This window comes from Orbicella franksi, chromosome 1 (assembly GCF_964199315.1).
Source record: "Orbicella franksi chromosome 1, jaOrbFran1.1, whole genome shotgun sequence".
Lineage (NCBI taxonomy): Eukaryota > Metazoa > Cnidaria > Anthozoa > Scleractinia > Merulinidae > Orbicella > Orbicella franksi.
This window is the reverse complement of record NC_138145.1, coordinates 43,003,876-43,022,148: the sequence shown is the minus strand read 5'-3', so window position 1 is coordinate 43,022,148 and position 18,273 is coordinate 43,003,876. Positions and strand designations below refer to the sequence as shown.

Here is an 18,273-nt window from a genome sequence, read left to right as displayed (position 1 = left end):
AAATAAAACATCTGCGATGTTTTAGGATCTAACATGCTCATAACCTGCGGAGAAAAGAGGCGGATTCAACTCAACCTTATTCTCGTGGTCATGGAAACGAGGGTGGGATTTAACTGTGAACATTGGGTCAACCAGCATGTAGTGTGTACAAAGCACTGCGACAATCACAATTTTTTTTTAATATGAGCAATACAATTACTTTGCACGTGCGTTATAGATCTTGACTACATTAGTTTCTTTGCCTTTCACTGCAAAACAATCAGACTTACATTGCCCAGGGTGTTGAGCCGAAAAAAAATACGACAGGAGCTAATGTGTCGTTTTAGAATTGGATCTCTGAGGGTTGAAAAACATTTCAAGCCACATCAATAAAGCAAAATCTTGGTAACACCCCGGATAAGTTGTCAAAATTCGCCGTTTTTTAATTGGAGATCGTGAATTTCAGTGGGCAAATCTCACCCTTCTTCAGGCCAAATTGGATGAATTCTGTCTCTTATTTTCGACCACAACAGTTCAACAACCACCCCTTCCTTGCCATTCTGGCGTTGCACATACCCACAACTGATGTAAATTACAATCAAAGATAGGCTGCTATGGGATAAGATAACTACTGATAGTATTCATTCCTTTCATGAACTGCTTCCACCCCAGAGATCAAGGAGCCTTAGGAAAAGGGGACACACTTACATCCTGCCACGTGTCAGAACTAAACGTCATAAACGCTGTTTTGTGAACATATACCTTTTCAATTTTATTTAATTGTTATTCATACATTTGTAAATAGTTTGTATGTAATTCGTTTTTTATAGCAGTTAGTTGTATGAAATTGTAAATCCAGACGTATGACTCTGGACATGTTTCCTTTGGCATTTACTATTTTAGTATTAATAAAGAATTATTATCTTACAAGGCTTATTCAATGCACTACCCCGCCTCCCGCAGTTACCTCTCTTGTCTCGGTAAACCAACGCTGAATGGCCTGCCAGCGTTGTGGGCAGTGCTCTTTAGCTTTTTCAGCAGAACTGCAAAGCTTGAACGCATCCTTGTCGGACTCATGAGGAGGAATCGAACCATTGCTGAAGAACATCTCAGAACTATTCATCATTTTCAAAAATTTAACTTTAGCTGTGTAGTTGTCGTTTTGGCCCGTCACTTGACGAGCTACTTCGAGGGCCTGGAACCACAAAAAATAAAAAAAAGACGAATTCAAAGCAACATGTAATTACATTTCTTGCGGCAAAAAAAAAAAATAACAGAAAAAATGTATTTACAATAGGTAAGGTCCCTGACAGCCAGACCGAATTTCATCGCAAGAGTTACATTTTTGTGTGTTTTTACCTTATAGAAAACTGTCAAACTTGGTGCTAAACACAATGCTGCTATTGCAAACAGATGCCAGATCATTTTTTCTAACATTTGATTGCTGAATTATTCTCAGGCGGTAAATTAAAAATACCATTAGTTCAGTTCTGGCCTTGTTTTCGTTACGAAGCTCTTGACGGCTTTAAGTAGTCCGTGAAAGAAGCTAGGACTGGAATGTATCTACGTGCAGAGCTAAACCAAAACGACGCGAGCCTTTAACGATGCTTAAAGAAGCTCAATCGCGGTAATTTGAGTTATTTTGGCGACATTTAACTGTATTTAACCTGAAAACAGCATTTTACTAAGTTAAAAAAACACCAAAGAGATAATAATATACCATAGAGGAACAATGATAGAGAAGATTGACACGGATTACAAACGCAAACTTAAAAAATTTTTAAGATGCCCAAGCCGTGACGTAGCCCTTTAAGCAAGTGGTACTGGCGGGTTCTTTTGCAAACCGTGTCTCGCCTTACATGTTTTCCCGCACTTTGCACGGGTTTCATTACTAATTTGGCTTAGCTCTTGTACATTTTCCCGCGCCTAACACGTGCTTCATTAGCAATCATGTTGCGAGCTACCCACATTTCCAGCGCTTTGCAGGAGCTACTTTTTCCAATGGTGTCCTGTTACATTTTTTCCCGCGCCTATGGCACATGCCGTATGTTACGCTTTGCGTTTTGATGGGTTTGTGGTTTCCGTGACTCGCCAGATGGTATTTTTACCTTAGCTTGATTTAGAGGAACTCACTATCATAGCTACCATTAGTATGAAAATAAACCTTACCTCGGGGAACAATTTATAAAGCATCGTATAACCAAGCTCGTGCACTTCATCCGGGGTATTGTTTGTGGTGGTAAAATAAGAAAGAATGTCGATATAAGCCTTCGCTCCGTTCAGCGGTTCCCCTGTCGGGAGCACTTTGGTGGTTTTCTGAGTGACATTTGCACTTCCGTTGACGTACACGAAGGAGACGGGCAGGAAGGATAAACCGCTGGACACGTTGCTCGGCACACAGTGCTGTATGTGGTCATCCTCTAGATACCTGTGAAGAACAACCAAGTTTGCGCGATAAGCGATCATCAATAAGTCGCTTTTATATAGAGCGGTTTTTTCAATTAAGTGTCGTGAAACCAAAACCAAAGTTATCACTTTGGCCAATCACAAAGGGGACAGACAATCCAATGAACCAATCAAAACTCGAAGTAAACACGTGAAGTTGACGCAAAGCGCGGGAAATCGTGTGTGAGCGGGCCACGATTGGTTTTGGTTGGACTGCTGATTGGATGAAAAAGTGGCGCGAGTTTTTTATGCCAACCGTGCTGCTTAGCGATACAGAACCAATTAGTTTTGAAAACGGCTTTATTATCATGTATTTCTTGGCTCGTTTGCTGTGTAAAAACGTGATTCGAGTTTATTATTTATTATAACACGCGGACGTATAGTGCCATTATTAGTTTGGTAGAGCATTAGTGTCATTCAGAAACAAAAACCATTTGAAAGTACAGTGTTGGTTTGGAAGCACATTCCATTTTGTGTAAGCCTTCATGAAACGAGAACTGGTCTAAAAATAACTTGAATAATATGGCGGATAGGGCTAATATAGCGGAAGAACCCAGCTTACTCTTCATACTCTCAAACTAACCTTAAAAACGCGTAAATTGGTCGTCCAACATTTTCTAGGACGCTTTCGTGGAGTGACTGAAAAACCGTCTTCCCTTCATGATTTCTTTCCCATTCATCCAACTGGTCTGTCTTGTTTTCCAAGTCGGACAAAAACTCTGGTTTGAAGATGGCTTTCATGTATGACTCGTTGAATACTCCTGTGATATAAATTGTATGAGGATATGATTGATCATCGCAGTTATATACACAACTGAAGCAGTCGTGAAATTAAAGCCTGAAAGAAATTCAGGATTGAAAGGGATTCGAATCCATGACCTCTGCGATACCGGTGCAGTGCTCTACCAACTGAACTATCAAGCCAACTGGGAGCTGGTCACTTTGTGAGTTCGTAATATACCCGTAGATGGTGAAGAACTCAAGTGGATATATGAAATATCATATTTTGAGCGGCGGATATATACCTCTCACTAACCGAGTTCGAGGGCCGTACTGTAAGTTACGGACTGAGTTTTTCCCCATTGATTTATGGTCCAAGCGCGAAGCGAGCGGGTCATAAATCGAAGGGGGAAAACAAGGATCCGTAACTTACAGTACGGACAGGGAAAACGAGGCTAGTAAGATATTTATTATATCTCTACTGTGTGTCTGACGGCTTCGGGAACGATTTCTATTCACGCTGGACGGTTTCAAATTTGTGACGTACCTCGAAAGCAAAACGAGTCAATTTGAAATCGTTTTTAAGTGACTCTTAACTCGTTAGTAAGTTTTAATATACAATTTCAGAAGTAAAAGAAAGGTTTAATTTTTTACTTGCTAAAAAAGTTAACAACACTCGACGATAAATCACGAAACATTTTGGAAACAAAACCAGCTTTACATTTTAGCGGGCCGTACAGTAGATTACGGCCCGCTAAATTGACCAATCACAGCGCGCGTACTAACTGAGAGATCTAATATGACATGACCTGAATACAAATTGTGATATAAAAAAGTTATATGGAGTTTCTTTAGGTTGCAGATTTATACGCGTGGAAATTTTGAAAGTGTTTCTTTTTTGTGAAACTCTTGACAGGTGTTTATCTCGTTTAGGGAAATTTTGGTAAAGTTCGTTTTTCTGAAGGTCTACTGGCAGAGTCGAGAGCGAGTTGAAAAAAAAAGTAAATTTGAGAAGTGCACTCATCAGAGGTCTCGGCAAAGCACCTAGTTTTAACTTTTCAAGAACCAATTTGCTATTGTATAATAAATATGTTTTTTAACGAACGTTTGGAGAATAGACAATTACCTCTATGAGGGGTAATTACTACTCGTTTTCATGCTGAATAATGACCGTCGTTGTGTTTTTTTATGCAAATATCTTCGATTTCAGAGGGATATTTTAACAGCTTAACATCGGAGCGACTTGTTTTTTAAAAAAAGTATACTAAAATCTATTAGTTGCGCGCAAAAAAACAATTAGTTTGACGGCAGTCTTGAAGTCTCTAGGTTAACCCGCCGTTAACTTAAGAACTAATCGAAAAACTTCCTTACAGGGATGTGATAAGGGAACTTTATATACTTGTTCGCAAGTCTTTTATTGGTCAACATTTTACATCATAAGAGAAACGCGCAACATTTTGATTTAAGTAAACCATCTCAGCTGATGAATTTTTTGTTTTTCGCGTCTTACATTAAAAATCAAATCTCCGTGTTCCTTTGCCGGTCCAAGATATAATCCCAATTTATTTTATTTTCTCTCTTCGTCGACAGGGTCTTGACAAATATTTTCTGTAATGACGGGCATTATGTTTTGAGAGCCAGTTTGAAAAGCCTTGTTGCTTTGTTCTGTTGTACAAATATTGATAATAACTACAGAGCGCAGTGCATTCCAGGCACGGCTACAACACGGACACTTCTGTTGCCCCGGAGGAAACAACAGAAAACGCTTCGGTCGTCTTAAAAAAACCAGCACAGATAACGTACTCGTATTGAACACTACACAAATGGTGCTTGGCATTTTTATGACGAAAAGTTGTTAAGCTCGCAATTAATACAGTATTATTACAAAGAACTTTAATTTATACTTAAAATAAAATTCTTAAGCAGCCAATGCAGAACAATCAATAGTGTTTAATTGTGGTGCGTTGTCAAAGGATAAAACACCTCTTGTGTAAACACTTGTCATTCCAGATGGCATTATAATCCTCAGAAAGACCATCAGTACTTCTTAGAGCTCCATGATTTTTGAATAACTTAACTACAAGAACTTTAAGAAATATGACGGCCTTCTCGGAGGAAAAAAAGGGTAGAACATGTGTGGAAACCAAAAAGTCTAAATAACTGCAAAGTAACAACAACTTTGAGATATAAAAACAACGATTTTGAATTTGACAGACATGTTTTGGCAAAAACTTACCCTCTTCAACGTAAATGTTTACAGCAGCTGCAATCTATGCTGAAATTTGCATTCCCTGTGATGTTGGCATTGAAGAACACAAAAGTTCCTGTCGAAACACGCCTGTTGAATTCAAAATTGCTATTTTATATTTGAACCTTAGCTTCTTGAATTCCTGGCGTTATGAAACTTTGGTCGGAGTTTCTCGCTTCCTTTTGAAACAATCACGCTTGGGTAAATCAAAATGATAGTGCTTAAATAAACCAGGCAACTTTTCTCAGCTGTTGGTATATTAGAAACGAAGAAATTGCGGGATGACTAACTAGCGTGTTTTTACATTCCACATATATTTGAAAATAAATTACCTTTGGGACCGGAGAACGCAATATGGTAGTAAGTTCTCTGAAAAGCATCGATACCAGACCGGCATTCTTCTATGCTGCGAACCATTCCAGCTTTCACGCCATATCGCAAGTTATCCGTGTAAGTTTGAAATGTTTTGCTCACTTCTGCTAACTTCTCGATTAGAATTTCCAACCCTCGTGTGTCAGAAGGTTTGAAAAAGGGCAAGGACTTCTCTAACGATGACCCGACAGTACAGATAGGCTGCCAACAGAAAACATTTGGGCCGAGAAGAAAGTCACCGAAGTAATAGTCTCCATCGAAAGGTGTTCCAAAAACATGTTTGAGATAATGCCGCAGCTGTGCAAGAACTTTCCTTTCGCGCGATTTGAGTTCCTTCTCCTCGATAACCAGTCTGTTCAGATCTTTAAGCAGATTTTTAGCTGTATCAGTTACGTTTCTGAGATTCGACGGACTCGGATCATATACTTTATACTTTTGTTGAACTTCCAACGCACTCACTTTAGGTTTTTTTGCGATTAAAAATGGTTGTGCCTCAAACGTTTTGTCTTGCACCCTTTGCAAAAACGCTACAAGACCGGCGCGTTTTGCTTCCTCCGAGTAACTGCACCTTCCTATTGTCTTCTTGCCCTGCCATTTCTGTACATTTGGAGCTTCACAACGCGAGCTATTTCGCTTGACGAGTAAGATTATTCCAGTGATCAAGCAAGAGATACCAACTAATGAAATAGCTGTTGCAAGGAAAAGGGTTTTCCTTTGTTTTTGTTTGTGGCGTATTTGAATCTCCGGTGCGAACTTCTCCATAGGTCCAGCGAATTAAAACTGCGATTGTCAGAATATATCGGAAGTCTTATACTACAACACCTTCTGTCGGCCGAAGAGAACAGAGTTCTAACTGAATAATTTCCGCTAGATTTCGCAGTCTTTCTGTGCGATTCGTTTAAATTATCCTTTGCTTACTTAACACATTTGACCTTAAACCGCCGGGCCAATCAAGTCGAATTATATTTAAAAATTTAAATAAACTGCCTTTGTTTTGGTCAGAAATCATACAAGAATAAAGAACTAAATTAACTAATTGCACGACCTGTTTTAATAACACGAGCAAAGATGTAAAAACATTTGTACAGAAAAATATACAAATTTGAATGTAGTTGGGCTGGCTCGACCTTTTCTGTAACCTAGACGATGAACGCCAAATTTGCTACACCGACCATTTGGCAACGAATGTCCAATAAATCAAACAAAGAACAGATCATCATGTAAATATGACAGTAGTAATTAAGGATTAGGAATTGCGTTCGTCTCGCTGAGAATGAGGGTTATAAAACTCAAGTAAAAGCCTGGACGGTATACTGGCGGTAAAGCCAACTTCTTGCCTAGCGGACACCCCGCTATTACAGACAGAAGCGAAATCTCCTGATGAAACTACGAAGAAATGTGCGGAAAGAACTCCCGCTATTACGGACAGAAACGAAATCCCAGGCCGAAACTACAAAGAAATATATGGAAAGAACTCCCGCTATTACGAACACCCGCTGTTACGGACAGGAGATAAATCCCTGGCCAAAACTAAAAGAAATGTATGGAAACAACTCCGGCTATTACGAACACCCGGCATTATGAACAGAAGATAAATCCCCGGCTGAAAGTACAAAGAGATGTATGGAAACAACTCCCGTTACTACGAAAACCCGCTATTACGAACAGAAGATAAATCCCCGCCAGAAACTACAAAGAAATGTATGGACACAACTCCCGCTATTGAGAACACTCGCTGTTACGGACAGAAGCTAAATCCCCGGCCGAAATTGCAAAGAAACGTTTGGGAACAACTCCCGTTATTACAAAAACCGCTATTACGAACAGAAGATAAATCCCCGACCGAACTACAAGTGAATCCACGAAACACTCGACAAGGGCCTGTCCCTATTCTGTCAAACTTGAGCCTGCAGAACAGGCGGATTAGCGGGGCAGTGAGCGAGACGCGATACACGAGCGTTTCTCTCTCTGCATGCTCGGCTAATCCGCCTGTTCTGCAGGCTAGTCACACTTAGCCCGCGCAAACAGCATCAGATAACGCTGTTTTGCGGATTTTCCAGCCTCGACCGGGAAAACAATCCTTTAGACTGAAGGGAAATGTGGAGAAACTTAAAAAAAATTATTACACGATAGAATTGAGTTGAACTTGTTTTCAAGATGCGTACGTATTGACGGAACAAATGCAATTGTACTTTATACCATGGAGAAATTCACTTTGGAAAATGAAACCTCGAAAGCCTTACTGGGGAATTTTCCAACGCTACAGTGTTACCATATTTTGTCAAATAGCCTGCGAGCAGGCTCACGTTTGAGTCACGCGCGCGAGCGGCGAAGAGCAAAGCGATCAGGCGGGAAGGAGTCTGAGGAAGAGGCACCGAGAAAGTCACTTCCTCGTCTCGCGGTTTCGCTGCTCGCGCGTTTGAGGCGCGCGCTTATGCTCCAACGTGAGCCTGCTCGCAGGCTAGTCACGCAAGTAACATCTGTTATGTAACTGGTTTTGGAATATTTCCGGTCTCGTCTTGGAAAACAAACCTCTTTAAATTAATTCCTCAGGTTAGGGAACGAATCTTCTTGCTTTAATTTTGACACAGAAAAATAAATTCCACCAGCAGCTCACCTTAGCTCTTGGGTTTGATTGTGATTAGCTTTTAATGTTTTACTATATTTCACATTAGTTACTGAGGACCTCCCTGAAAACCACGCAATGTGATAGGAGCTTCCTCCATAAAGATTATTTTATTATTACAGATGATGATGACGATGATGATTATTATTAGTTTCCACTCTGTTGTGCCGAGATATCTTTCTCTTTTGAGCAAAGTTCACATTTGTCATTTGTGATTTTTGTGCATTTTGAAGCTTGATTTTTGCTACGCTATTTTTGCGTCAGCGTCATGATTGAGGAAGAAAAACTGAGGGAATAAGCAAACGGGGAGTTTAAACGAACACAATTAACTGAAGTTTCAAGTTCATCGTAATTTTTAGTTCAGTGTTGGGGAAAATTTTCTTATTTCAGGGTTGGTTTCTTGTTAGGTGTTCACTATATTTCTATGCGATCACTTATTTAGATGTCGAGGTTAGTGAAGTTCCTCCGTCCAACAATATACAAGTCCTTGTCCGGCGTCGACAAAACCTGGATCGGACCGGACCGGACCGGATCACGGATCGGATCACGGACCGGATCGCGGATCGGATCACGGATCGGATCACAGAAAAAAAAAAAAAGTTTTAAAGAAAAAAAAACAATCAAATCGTTTATAAGATCATAATAAATAAAAAATAAAAGTAGAAAACTAAAATATGTTGAATAAAAATAAGAATCCCGAATTTGACGCAATGACATGTTGATTACAGAGAATGACAAGAGGTCATTTAAAAAGCCACATAAGCGCCTAATTTAGGACAAATTTAAATTGTAATGAACAGGCAGATGTAGTTATATTTGAACGTTAGTTGGCTCAAAGCTTGGGTGAACCTCCCATTCTCGTTTTTGAAATTGCTGTTAGTATCAGTAGCTAATTCTCGGCTACTTTTTCGTGTCAGATGTGAGTGTTACAGTTAGCGTTACAGTTAATGAGAAAGCTTACGTACGAAAGCTTAGGGACATGACTTGCTTTAGAGGAGCTACGCCACGATTTGCGCATCTTGAAAAAACTAGCCTTGTTTTCCAAGTTCGTCATTTGCAGTACTCGTTAATCTTTACCATCTTTAACTATCCTCATTCCGTTTTGATTTGTTCTTGCCTGTTAAGTGCTTTCTACCCTAGAACACGATCATTTTAGGTTTTATTCCACATAAAGGCAACTCTTTACGACCCTAAAAATGACTCTAAAACTCGTGACGTAACTTCTAAAATGTAGTTTATTCTCGGGTTGCGTTATCGTTTATACTATCGATGTTATTCCTATAATTTTTTGTAAAACAGCTATATTTCCTTGAAATACAAATGGTTTGTTTCATTTTATTCCAGTACGAAATATCGCATTCCAAACTCACATCTTGTAAAAGTGTAGACCTGTCTCAGAAACGGACCGGAAATTGTTTGAAATCATCAGGTGTTTAATTTTTTTAGTGTTTTTAGTTTTTGTGTTTCGATTCATACGTTCGTCCTGTTATTACCATGCTGACTCGTTTCATGACAGTTTACCTTTCATGCAAGCGAATATACGAAATATCATTTATCCGAACTGCGGAGAAAGATATGAAGACATGATTGATCATCGCAATCAAAACCCAACAGCCTGAAAAATATTCATCTGTAACCAGCTCCCAGTTGGCTTGATATTATAAAAGAATAAGGGAATATCACAGCTGAATTAAATGAAACGTTCTGCTCACAGTAGTCACTCTAGTGTAATTTGCTCAACAATATTTTGAATTTTGAATCTTGAATTTTGAATTTTGAATTGTTTTTCCTTGATCCGATCCGTGATCCGATCCTTGATCCGATCCGTGATCCGGTCCTTGATCCGGTCCGTGATCCGATCCGTGATCCGGTCCGGTCCGATCCAGATTTTGTCGACGCCGGTCATTGACATTGCCCTTGACTAGTTCCAGAGTTTCAAAATGTATTTCTCGGTTGAAAGTACTGGGTCGAGTTCGCACACGCCATCTTGAAGGAATCTTGGTTCATCGGCAATGAGTCAAAAACAAACTCCAAGCGACTTTCTGAAGCAAATTATAGGCCGCCCTGTGGTGGTAAAGCTTAACAATGGCGTCGATTATCGAGGTAAGCAGCTTTCTGTGGCATGTGCGTGCAAACCAGCTGAGAATTCGTCCATTCATTAGTTGCAGCTTTCGTTTTCATTCTATTTGTTATCGGCTGCAAGCTCAAGCTTAAACAATAGGGATGCGTTGTTAGAAATCTGAAAAAGAAAGGCCATTCAATATTCCCTTCAAGTTGGCTGTCATATCTTTCCAATTTCGGTAGCCAAGCTTTAAGTAGTATTTAGCGATCTAGAACACTTTTACCTAGTTTACATAGCCTCATCTAAACACGAGGAGGGTTGGGAGAATTCGAGACAGTTATGGAAACCCAACGTCTCGGGTTTGCATAACTTTCGAGAATTCTCCCAGATCCCGAGTGTTTAGACGAGGTTATGTAAACATGGGAAAAGTACTCTATAGCTTTTATAAAATAATTCTCAAAAATACGCGCGAATCTAAAACGTCACAACCGTGTTAACATAACCCTCATCTCAACACACCTATTGACTAATGAGTTACATGTATTTTATAAGCGGTAGTAGAACTGTAGTAGTTTCTGGCTACAAATAATGTTTGAAGGCTGAAAAAATCCAAGGAACTAAGCTGAAGTTTTCACTGTTGAACTTTCTTTATCAGGAGTTCTTGCCTGCCTAGATGGTTACATGAACATTGCTTTAGAACAAACAGAAGAATATGCCAATGGCCAGGTTAGTTGAATTTATACAACTGAATCATTTCCTTTTCTAGTGGAGCTCCTGCGCACCGAAGGTGCCCAAGTGAAGCCGCATACCTCAGAAAATTTGGTAACCTGTCGATCTAAACAATTTTGGTCGTCAAGTGACCGTCTGTGCGTATGTCTGTCCTTCCATACTCCAATACCTTGCAAAATAAGATAGTAGCATCATTACCATAGCTACATCTTTGATTTTGGGCATTTATGTTATGGTCAATAGACAGCTGTCACAACAAGCTACCCACTGACCAGTTTCACATGACCATACTGTGGGCTCAAGTTTAGAGCTCATCGAGGTCGTGCGTTTTTTGGAAGTAGATCGCTGATCGTTTACTAGTTTTTCAATTGGATCATGGACTCAAGCCAGGTTATTATTCAGGGGAAAAAGAGGGAGTACAGTGGAACCCCGTTAATACGACCACCTTCGGGCCATGGAAAATTGGTCATGTTAAGGGGGTGGTCCTGTTAAAGGGGTTCTTTAAATAAAAAAATGACTGACTGAGCTTTTTCTTGGGCCAGAATAAAGTGCTTGTAATAACGAGGTGGTCGTATTAACAGGGTGGTTGTAAGGCGGGGTTCCACTGTACATGCAAAGGCAAAATTTTGACGCAAATTAACCCCTGGCGTGTTGTTGACGTTTCTTGCGATATATTCCTTGCACAATCGTCCCTTGGAAAGCCGCTGATATATTGCATACGTAATTTCTTGCAATCTTGGTTACGCTTAATAGGTATAGTTTGTTAAAATTTAACTGGAAAAATATCAAAACAATTGCTTGCTCACAATAATTTGATCAGTTTTTGAGTTTCTGATCTAAGAAAAACAAATCCTCTCTTTCCTTTATACATGTAGTTAGTTACTGCAATTAGGAGCTCCACTTTTAGGCTTGGCTGAATCTATATATTAAGAAAGTGCTAAATATCTGTGGCACAGATATTCAGCACACACGTCTTTTGTACTCTTGTGACTTATGTGCTTTATAAGAAAACAAATGATGGCCATGTTCTCATTGGTTGGAACAGCACGCTATTGCTGGTTTTCATGTGATGTGATCATTTTCCAAGAATACAAATTACCAATTCTTCTGAAGTTTTAGTTTCATCAGATATAAGAGCCTATAAGAACTTGATGTTTTGCTCGGCAGGGTTCTTTGTTTTGTTATAGAGGACATTTGAATTTCTAAGTTTATGGGTTGTGTGACATTAAAATGGCAGCATGACAAACCTCTCGTATAGGTCAAAACAGGAGTTATTGCTCAAGTTTTTGCTAAGTGAACAGTTCTTGCACTAGAAGAATTATCACTTTCAATGTGTCAGAACTCTAGAGTAAGAATTTTTCATTTCAATGGCAAAACTCAATGACAGATGTTTCTGTTATTGTACAGCCGCCATGTTGGTGCCCCTTGGAAGGGCACCAACATAGTGTCTCCATACAAAGCTATTTGGTTGAAACACTTTTCCGAATAATGCATGAAGGAAAAACCACATAGACCAAGATTTTGGCATGATTGAATATACAGTTGAACTTTCCATAAGTGACCACCCAAAATGTCAAGCCTAGGTCAGGTCACTTACGGGAGATGGTCACTTATGAGAATTTAGACCATATTGAGTCAAACTTGTGCCTTGTTTAAGGCTGATAGAATACAGTGTATGTGCATTTAAACTGTTTTTCCTTGTGGAAAGTCAGTTTTGAGAGAATTTTATTCTGGTAATTCTCATTGAGTATTTCTGTCTCTTGTACAACCCAGGAATGAGATAATATTACAGCACCTTATTATCCCATTTCCGTTAGAGCTATTCTCAGTCAAATGGTTGTTTACAGGATGTTAAAAACAAAAGAAACTCTCAAACTTTTAGCTCTAAAAATGGTCGTGGTTGCTTACGAGAGGTGGTTGCTTACTTGTAAGAGGTCATAATGCAGTGATTTGACAGGGAAAGTTTTGGTATTTTGGAAAACTGGTCACTGAGGAGAGGCGGTTGCTTACGAGAGGTGGTTGCAACTGGAGGTTTGACTATATATCAATTGAAGGGGTGAGTGCAAAACCATGCTAAGTGACGATTTTGTGTGTGTGTTTTTTTTTCCTCAAAAGTGCCTGAATTTTTGCATGTGGTTTTCAATTTAATAGAAAAACATCACCCTGTATTTTTTTTCGCTGGTTTGCTCTTCGTTTTCGAGAAATAACGTATGCAGAAAAAACTCCGTTTTCCTGCGGCATCTTTTGGAGATCGAGAAACAAAAGAAGTCTTTTGTTTCGCTGAACAATGAAATCAGCGAAGCGTCACTTTAGCCGCCAGTTGGTGGAGCTGAAACAAGTGTCACAAACAGATAATTGAACAAATATGACAACGCTGCTTTGCTAGCGCAAGCGATTAATGCGCTGCGCTGCGGTCCGGGCACTGAATCACCAGAAGGTGGTTCGATATCACTTCGGTTGATTTTTTTTTTTTTTTTTCGTTCTCTCTCTTCTTCTTCTTTTTAAAACCTAAGCACCCTTTCCAAGAATCCGTCCTGTTGATGTGCTAAAATAAACCGTTTTCAAGTTCGTGTTTAAGTCCACCTTCAAATAGTATAAAGTAGTTAGTGGAGCCGAAACAAGTATTTCATAAAGAAATAATTGTCTCACAGAGCATACTGTGCACTGTTGGCGCAAGCGATTAAAGCGCTGCGCTGCAGGCCGTTGACTCTTACACTGAAGGCTGGTTGGATACCACGTCACTCGATTTTTTTTTTTTCGTTATCTCTCTTCTTCTTTTTAAAACCAAAGCACCCTTTCTGAGAACCCGTACTATTGATACTGCTAAAATTAACCGTTTTTCAAGTTCGTATTTAAGTCCACCTTCGACTAATATAAAGTTCCAGAGAAATTGGCGAAATGCCGTCGTCGATAAACTCCAAGGTCTTTTTTTCAATAAAGCAACAACCTGAATCAAAGGCTCTTTGCTTGGGCTGCCTCGTGTCACTTGTCTAGCGCAATTTTAAGACAATTTCAAGCGTAATTTTGTTGTTTGTTGCTTTCCTTCATTGATTGAAAAGATAGTGATATCAGAGGAATCGAGAACACTGACCAAGTTCCGGGCAATTCGCGTATTGCTTCGAAGTTTTGACTTGTGGTCTCATGCATGCTAGCCTCTATTATCTTTCATATCCCAGATTCTTGACTTAATTTATTAAATGGCTATGATTTTTATTTTTGATTGCGTGACAGTGTAAATTAGCAATACAGTCATTTATTTTTTGGCTGAACTGGTCCACAATGAAAACGAGAAATCTGATTGGTTCCCTTACTGGTCTAAATTTTGCAACAGGGACTGCTGAGATGAACTGCTCTTGAATTAATTTCACCAAATTACCTTTTCTCAAAAATACAGTTTCTTGTTATATAGAAATCTTTTGACAACAACAACAGCAACAACAGTTTATTTTTCTACTACTGTAAACAACTAAAAGAATTTACAAGATTGTAATTATAAATATATAAATAAACAGTACAGTACATACAGTAGTGGGACACCCAAAATAACTAAAAAGGTAAACTAGTTGGGTGACCGTAATTATAATAATTAAAAATGTAAGCGTCAGGAAAGAGGCACAACAAATACATTGGTACACATAAGTATCACAAACTTGGTACAAGATTAAATATACAAAACAAAACAAAATAAATAGATATAAACCATCAAAATATCAGTAAAGATTAATAGAGACTAATGAAATGCGAAGTTAGTTCTTTTTTAAATTGATTAGAAGTACAACACTTGAATCTTTCATCGAGTTCATTCCATAATTTAGGACCATTAAATCGAATATTAAATTTGCCATAATTTGTTAGAATTTTTGGAAGATAGAAAGTAGATCCAGATGCAAAGTGAGTATTTACATTATGTTCACAAGATGTTTTGACAAAAAAAGAATCAAAGATCTTTGGTAGTTTGCCAGTATTAAACTGGTACATTTGGAAACACAAGAAACGTAAATAAATGTTTACCTTCTGCATGCTGTTAGCCTTGAATGGATTGCAGGGAGGCACCAAGTTATGGGCAGATTAAAAAGATCCATTACAATAAATACTTTATTGAACTAGCTAATTTGGTCCATTTTGGAGAATATTGGTCATGTCCTATTTTTTTTTTTTGCAAGCCTATGGACCTTGCTTGTGTCTCGGTCCAGGCCTGCCCATAAGGCTGTAAAGAAATCAACCAATATTTCTCCAATATGGACCACACACAAGTTCAATAACACATACAGTATGTATGACAATACAAAGCACAAAGCTTACAAATGTTCAGGCCATCATCAATAAATATTTTTGTTTGTAGCTTTATAAATTACCCCTTTCACCCTAAGTTGAAAATGTTAAATAATTCTTCTTGGTGATATCCTTACTGTTCTTTAAATGCCAGTCCTGAGAATTTGGTGGTACATCACGTCTAGAGTGGGTGTAAACTACTGTAGGTTATTTTGTCAGCAACAAACTCAAGGCCAACAACGTCGTTTTTTAAAAAAATTAACATGCTGTTCAGTGTGGTTTACAAAACACAAGAATGTGCATGTAATCAGAAAGCTAGAATTTGCTAATTTAATTTGTCATATTGAATATTTTTAATACTGGTTTTCTTTTCTAAGTAAGATTTTCTTGAAGAATGTAAAGTGAAACCCCGCCTTACTGTCACCTCGTTAATATGGTCACCTCGTTATTACGGCCTCTTGTTTTTTGTCCTGGCAAAATGCCTTTGCATTTTCTTATAAGAAAACCCTGTTAATGTGGCCACTCCATTAATATGACCAATGGCCACTGTCTGAAATCCCAACCTGTATAATCCTTTATAATTTAACCCCATTTATACGGCCACTCAAACTAGTTATGTTCATCTTTCCATTTTGAATATTTTATACATTGATTCAAGTGTTGATTTTTTAAACATATCTGCTTTCTGGATGCTTATTAATAAAGAACTGTTTGGAAGTGAAATTGTGATATATCTGTTAACATGTCACTAAATTTAGGCCAGTCATGAGGTTAAATGACCCTATGCTGTTAATACGTTCACCCCATTAATACTGCCAAATTTTCATGGCCCATTGGTGACTGTATTAACAGGGTTCCACTGTAATACAAACTGGAGAAAATTTCCTTCAGTTATGGGGCAAAGATAGCTAGATCACAAAAATTATAGCTAATTGTACACTAGTGCATAGAAAGCTTTATTTACATGACTACTCATTCAACTTCATGTACACATTCATACATGTAACTTTTCTGTTTCCTCAGTTTTTTTCTGTTAATCTTTAATTTTCTGAAAGTGTGCCAGACCTGTCTATTTTTGAATGTTTCTTTTTTTTGCTCATTTATTGTCAGTTTTTTCGTGATATTTTGGTTTTCATATATGTATGTAAAAGGATTCTTGATGATCTGGTCAGATTCTTATCCCATAATGCAGTGGCAGATTTAGTGGAGGGACCCTGAGGGCCCCCCCCCCCCCTTACTTTGGGTAAAAACAAAAAAATCGCAGAAGGAAGAAAAGCCAGTACGGTAAGCAAAAAAAAAAAAAAAAAAAAAAAAAAAAACTGCCCCCCCCCCCCTCCCTTTTAGCCCAAGGTCTGGATCTGCCACTGTAATGTTTCTCAGATCTGTCCAAGTTTTTTCACACTCACAGAGCAAAGTTCTTTATGATAATTTAGCAAAGTTTCAACCAGAATTTCAGAAAACTCACTGCAGTGATACTTTCAATCAATCACCATGACTTTTATATATCATATTTTGCATTCATTACACAACCGAACACACGCAAGATAGGCACCCAGTTCTCTATTCTGTGTCAGCAAAATAGTAATTTATGTCAATACTTATTATCACAAATTACATTTTTTAATGAAGCCAAGCATGACAAAATTTTCCTCCTTTGTTTGTTTGTTTGTTTGTTGGTACTAATTAAATATGAACATTTTTGAACAGTGAATGAACTAAATTTGCTATCTTGTGTAGTCTTTTGAACTGAGCTCTCTTTCCCTTGGCTTCTGTTTTATCGTTGTATCATTCAGTTATTACATAGCTTTCTTTCTCCCTTTCAGCTGAAAAACAAATATGGAGATGCTTTCTTGAGAGGAAACAATGGTAAGCTGTATTAACAGTGTTAGTCTGTTTAACATGAACTTCACCATTGTCAGAAAAATTGTAAACTTATGTATTTGGTGAAAAACAACGACAATAAGCTTTAAGATGGGGATCAAGTTGGTACATGCATTTATCCCAATGTCATTGTAATCACATCCCAGTACATGACATCATGCAGACTACAGTAATTTGATTTAACTCTCCCCCCCCCCCTGCCCCTTCAATAAGCCGTCTTCCTCTAAAATTCTATTTCCTTATGGTATGCCTTCTTTGCTGCATATATGTATTCGAAATGGTTGAGACTACCCTTCAGTTTGTTACATTAAGGTGCATATGACAACAACTTTAATTTTTTGACTTTTCTGGGCCACCTCTCACTTTGTAGGCTACCATTCTGCTGTTAACTGACGCTTGCATCTTTCTCTTACAGTGTTATATATCAGCACACAAAAGACAAGCCGAAGATAAAGACAACAAGGGCTGGAGAGAAACTGAACTAAAAACAACCAAAATATTGTTTGTTTGTGATAACTATGTGTAAATAGCAACTGTTTTTGTATTTTCTCCCCCTTGTCACTGTGCAATGGACTTTATTGTGAATAAACAGGCAGCCACCATGTAAACAATGAATTGCTCGTTGTCCGCTTAACACAAGTTTCTTTTTGTGGACAATGTAAAATTAACAAGCCTTGACATTCATTCTCATCGCTAGAGGTTGTGATCTGTTTGTTCAGCGTGAAAAAGTTTAATTCTCTCCCTATAACCGCGTCCAAATTGAAAGTCTGCCATTCAGAAAGTTTGCTCAAATCTACATTGGCTGACAGTAGACAATGAGTATTCTGAGCATGCGCAAAGAATCGGCTTCAGTCAGACGATACAATACTTTGTGCTGACCAAACCTAAAGATCCCTGTCTGCAGAGCTCACAGACAAACCTTGCTCTGATTGACTGCGA

The 18,273-nt window shown here is 38.5% G+C and overlaps 3 protein-coding genes across 3 annotated transcripts in view; 1 reads left to right on the top strand and 2 right to left on the bottom strand.

Annotated features, from left to right (window-relative positions):
- The window catches only part of LOC145482354 (uncharacterized), a 7,261-nt gene extending 4,555 nt beyond the window's left edge, over positions 1-2,706 (bottom strand). Inside the window, exons 1-3 of the mRNA XM_081460999.1 lie at positions 2,149-2,706; positions 947-1,174; positions 1-44 (exon numbers count right to left, since the gene is read on the bottom strand). The exon at positions 1-44 is cut by the window's left edge and continues 211 nt beyond it. Of these exons, the coding sequence (XP_081317125.1) occupies positions 1-44; positions 947-1,174; positions 2,149-2,445 (569 nt within the window). The 5' untranslated portion in view covers positions 2,446-2,706. The remainder of the gene's footprint in view (positions 45-946; positions 1,175-2,148) is intronic.
- A 291-nt stretch (positions 2,707-2,997) lies between these two features.
- On the bottom strand, positions 2,998-6,704 carry LOC145502835 (uncharacterized). The gene is made up of 2 exons (XM_081482267.1): positions 5,725-6,704; positions 2,998-3,185 (listed from the first exon to the last, which is right to left on the bottom strand). The coding sequence occupies exons 1-2, from the start codon at positions 6,524-6,526 to the stop codon at positions 2,998-3,000; spliced, it is 990 nt and encodes a 329-aa protein (XP_081338393.1). The 5' UTR covers positions 6,527-6,704.
- A 3,642-nt stretch (positions 6,705-10,346) lies between these two features.
- Positions 10,347-17,939, top strand: LOC145482269 (U6 snRNA-associated Sm-like protein LSm6). Its single transcript, XM_081460933.1, has 4 exons — positions 10,347-10,493; positions 11,108-11,178; positions 17,277-17,319; positions 17,750-17,939. The coding sequence occupies exons 1-4, from the start codon at positions 10,403-10,405 to the stop codon at positions 17,785-17,787; spliced, it is 243 nt and encodes an 80-aa protein (XP_081317059.1). The 5' UTR covers positions 10,347-10,402; the 3' UTR covers positions 17,788-17,939.
- Positions 17,940-18,273: the final 334 nt, after the last annotated feature.

Coding starts and splice junctions, on each gene's coding strand:
- LOC145502835 (XM_081482267.1), bottom strand. CDS start 6,526: ATGGAGAAGTTCGCACCGGAGATTCAAATACGCCACAAACAAAAACAA. Junction 3,186..5,724: donor TGCGTTCTCCGGTCCCAAAG/GTAATTTATTTT, acceptor TTTATATCACAG/GAGTATTCAACGAGTCATAC.
- LOC145482269 (XM_081460933.1), top strand. CDS start 10,403: ATGAGTCAAAAACAAACTCCAAGCGACTTTCTGAAGCAAATTATAGGC. Junction 11,179..17,276: donor AAGAATATGCCAATGGCCAG/GTTAGTTGAATT, acceptor TCTCCCTTTCAG/CTGAAAAACAAATATGGAGA. Junction 17,320..17,749: donor TTTCTTGAGAGGAAACAATG/GTAAGCTGTATT, acceptor TTTCTCTTACAG/TGTTATATATCAGCACACAA.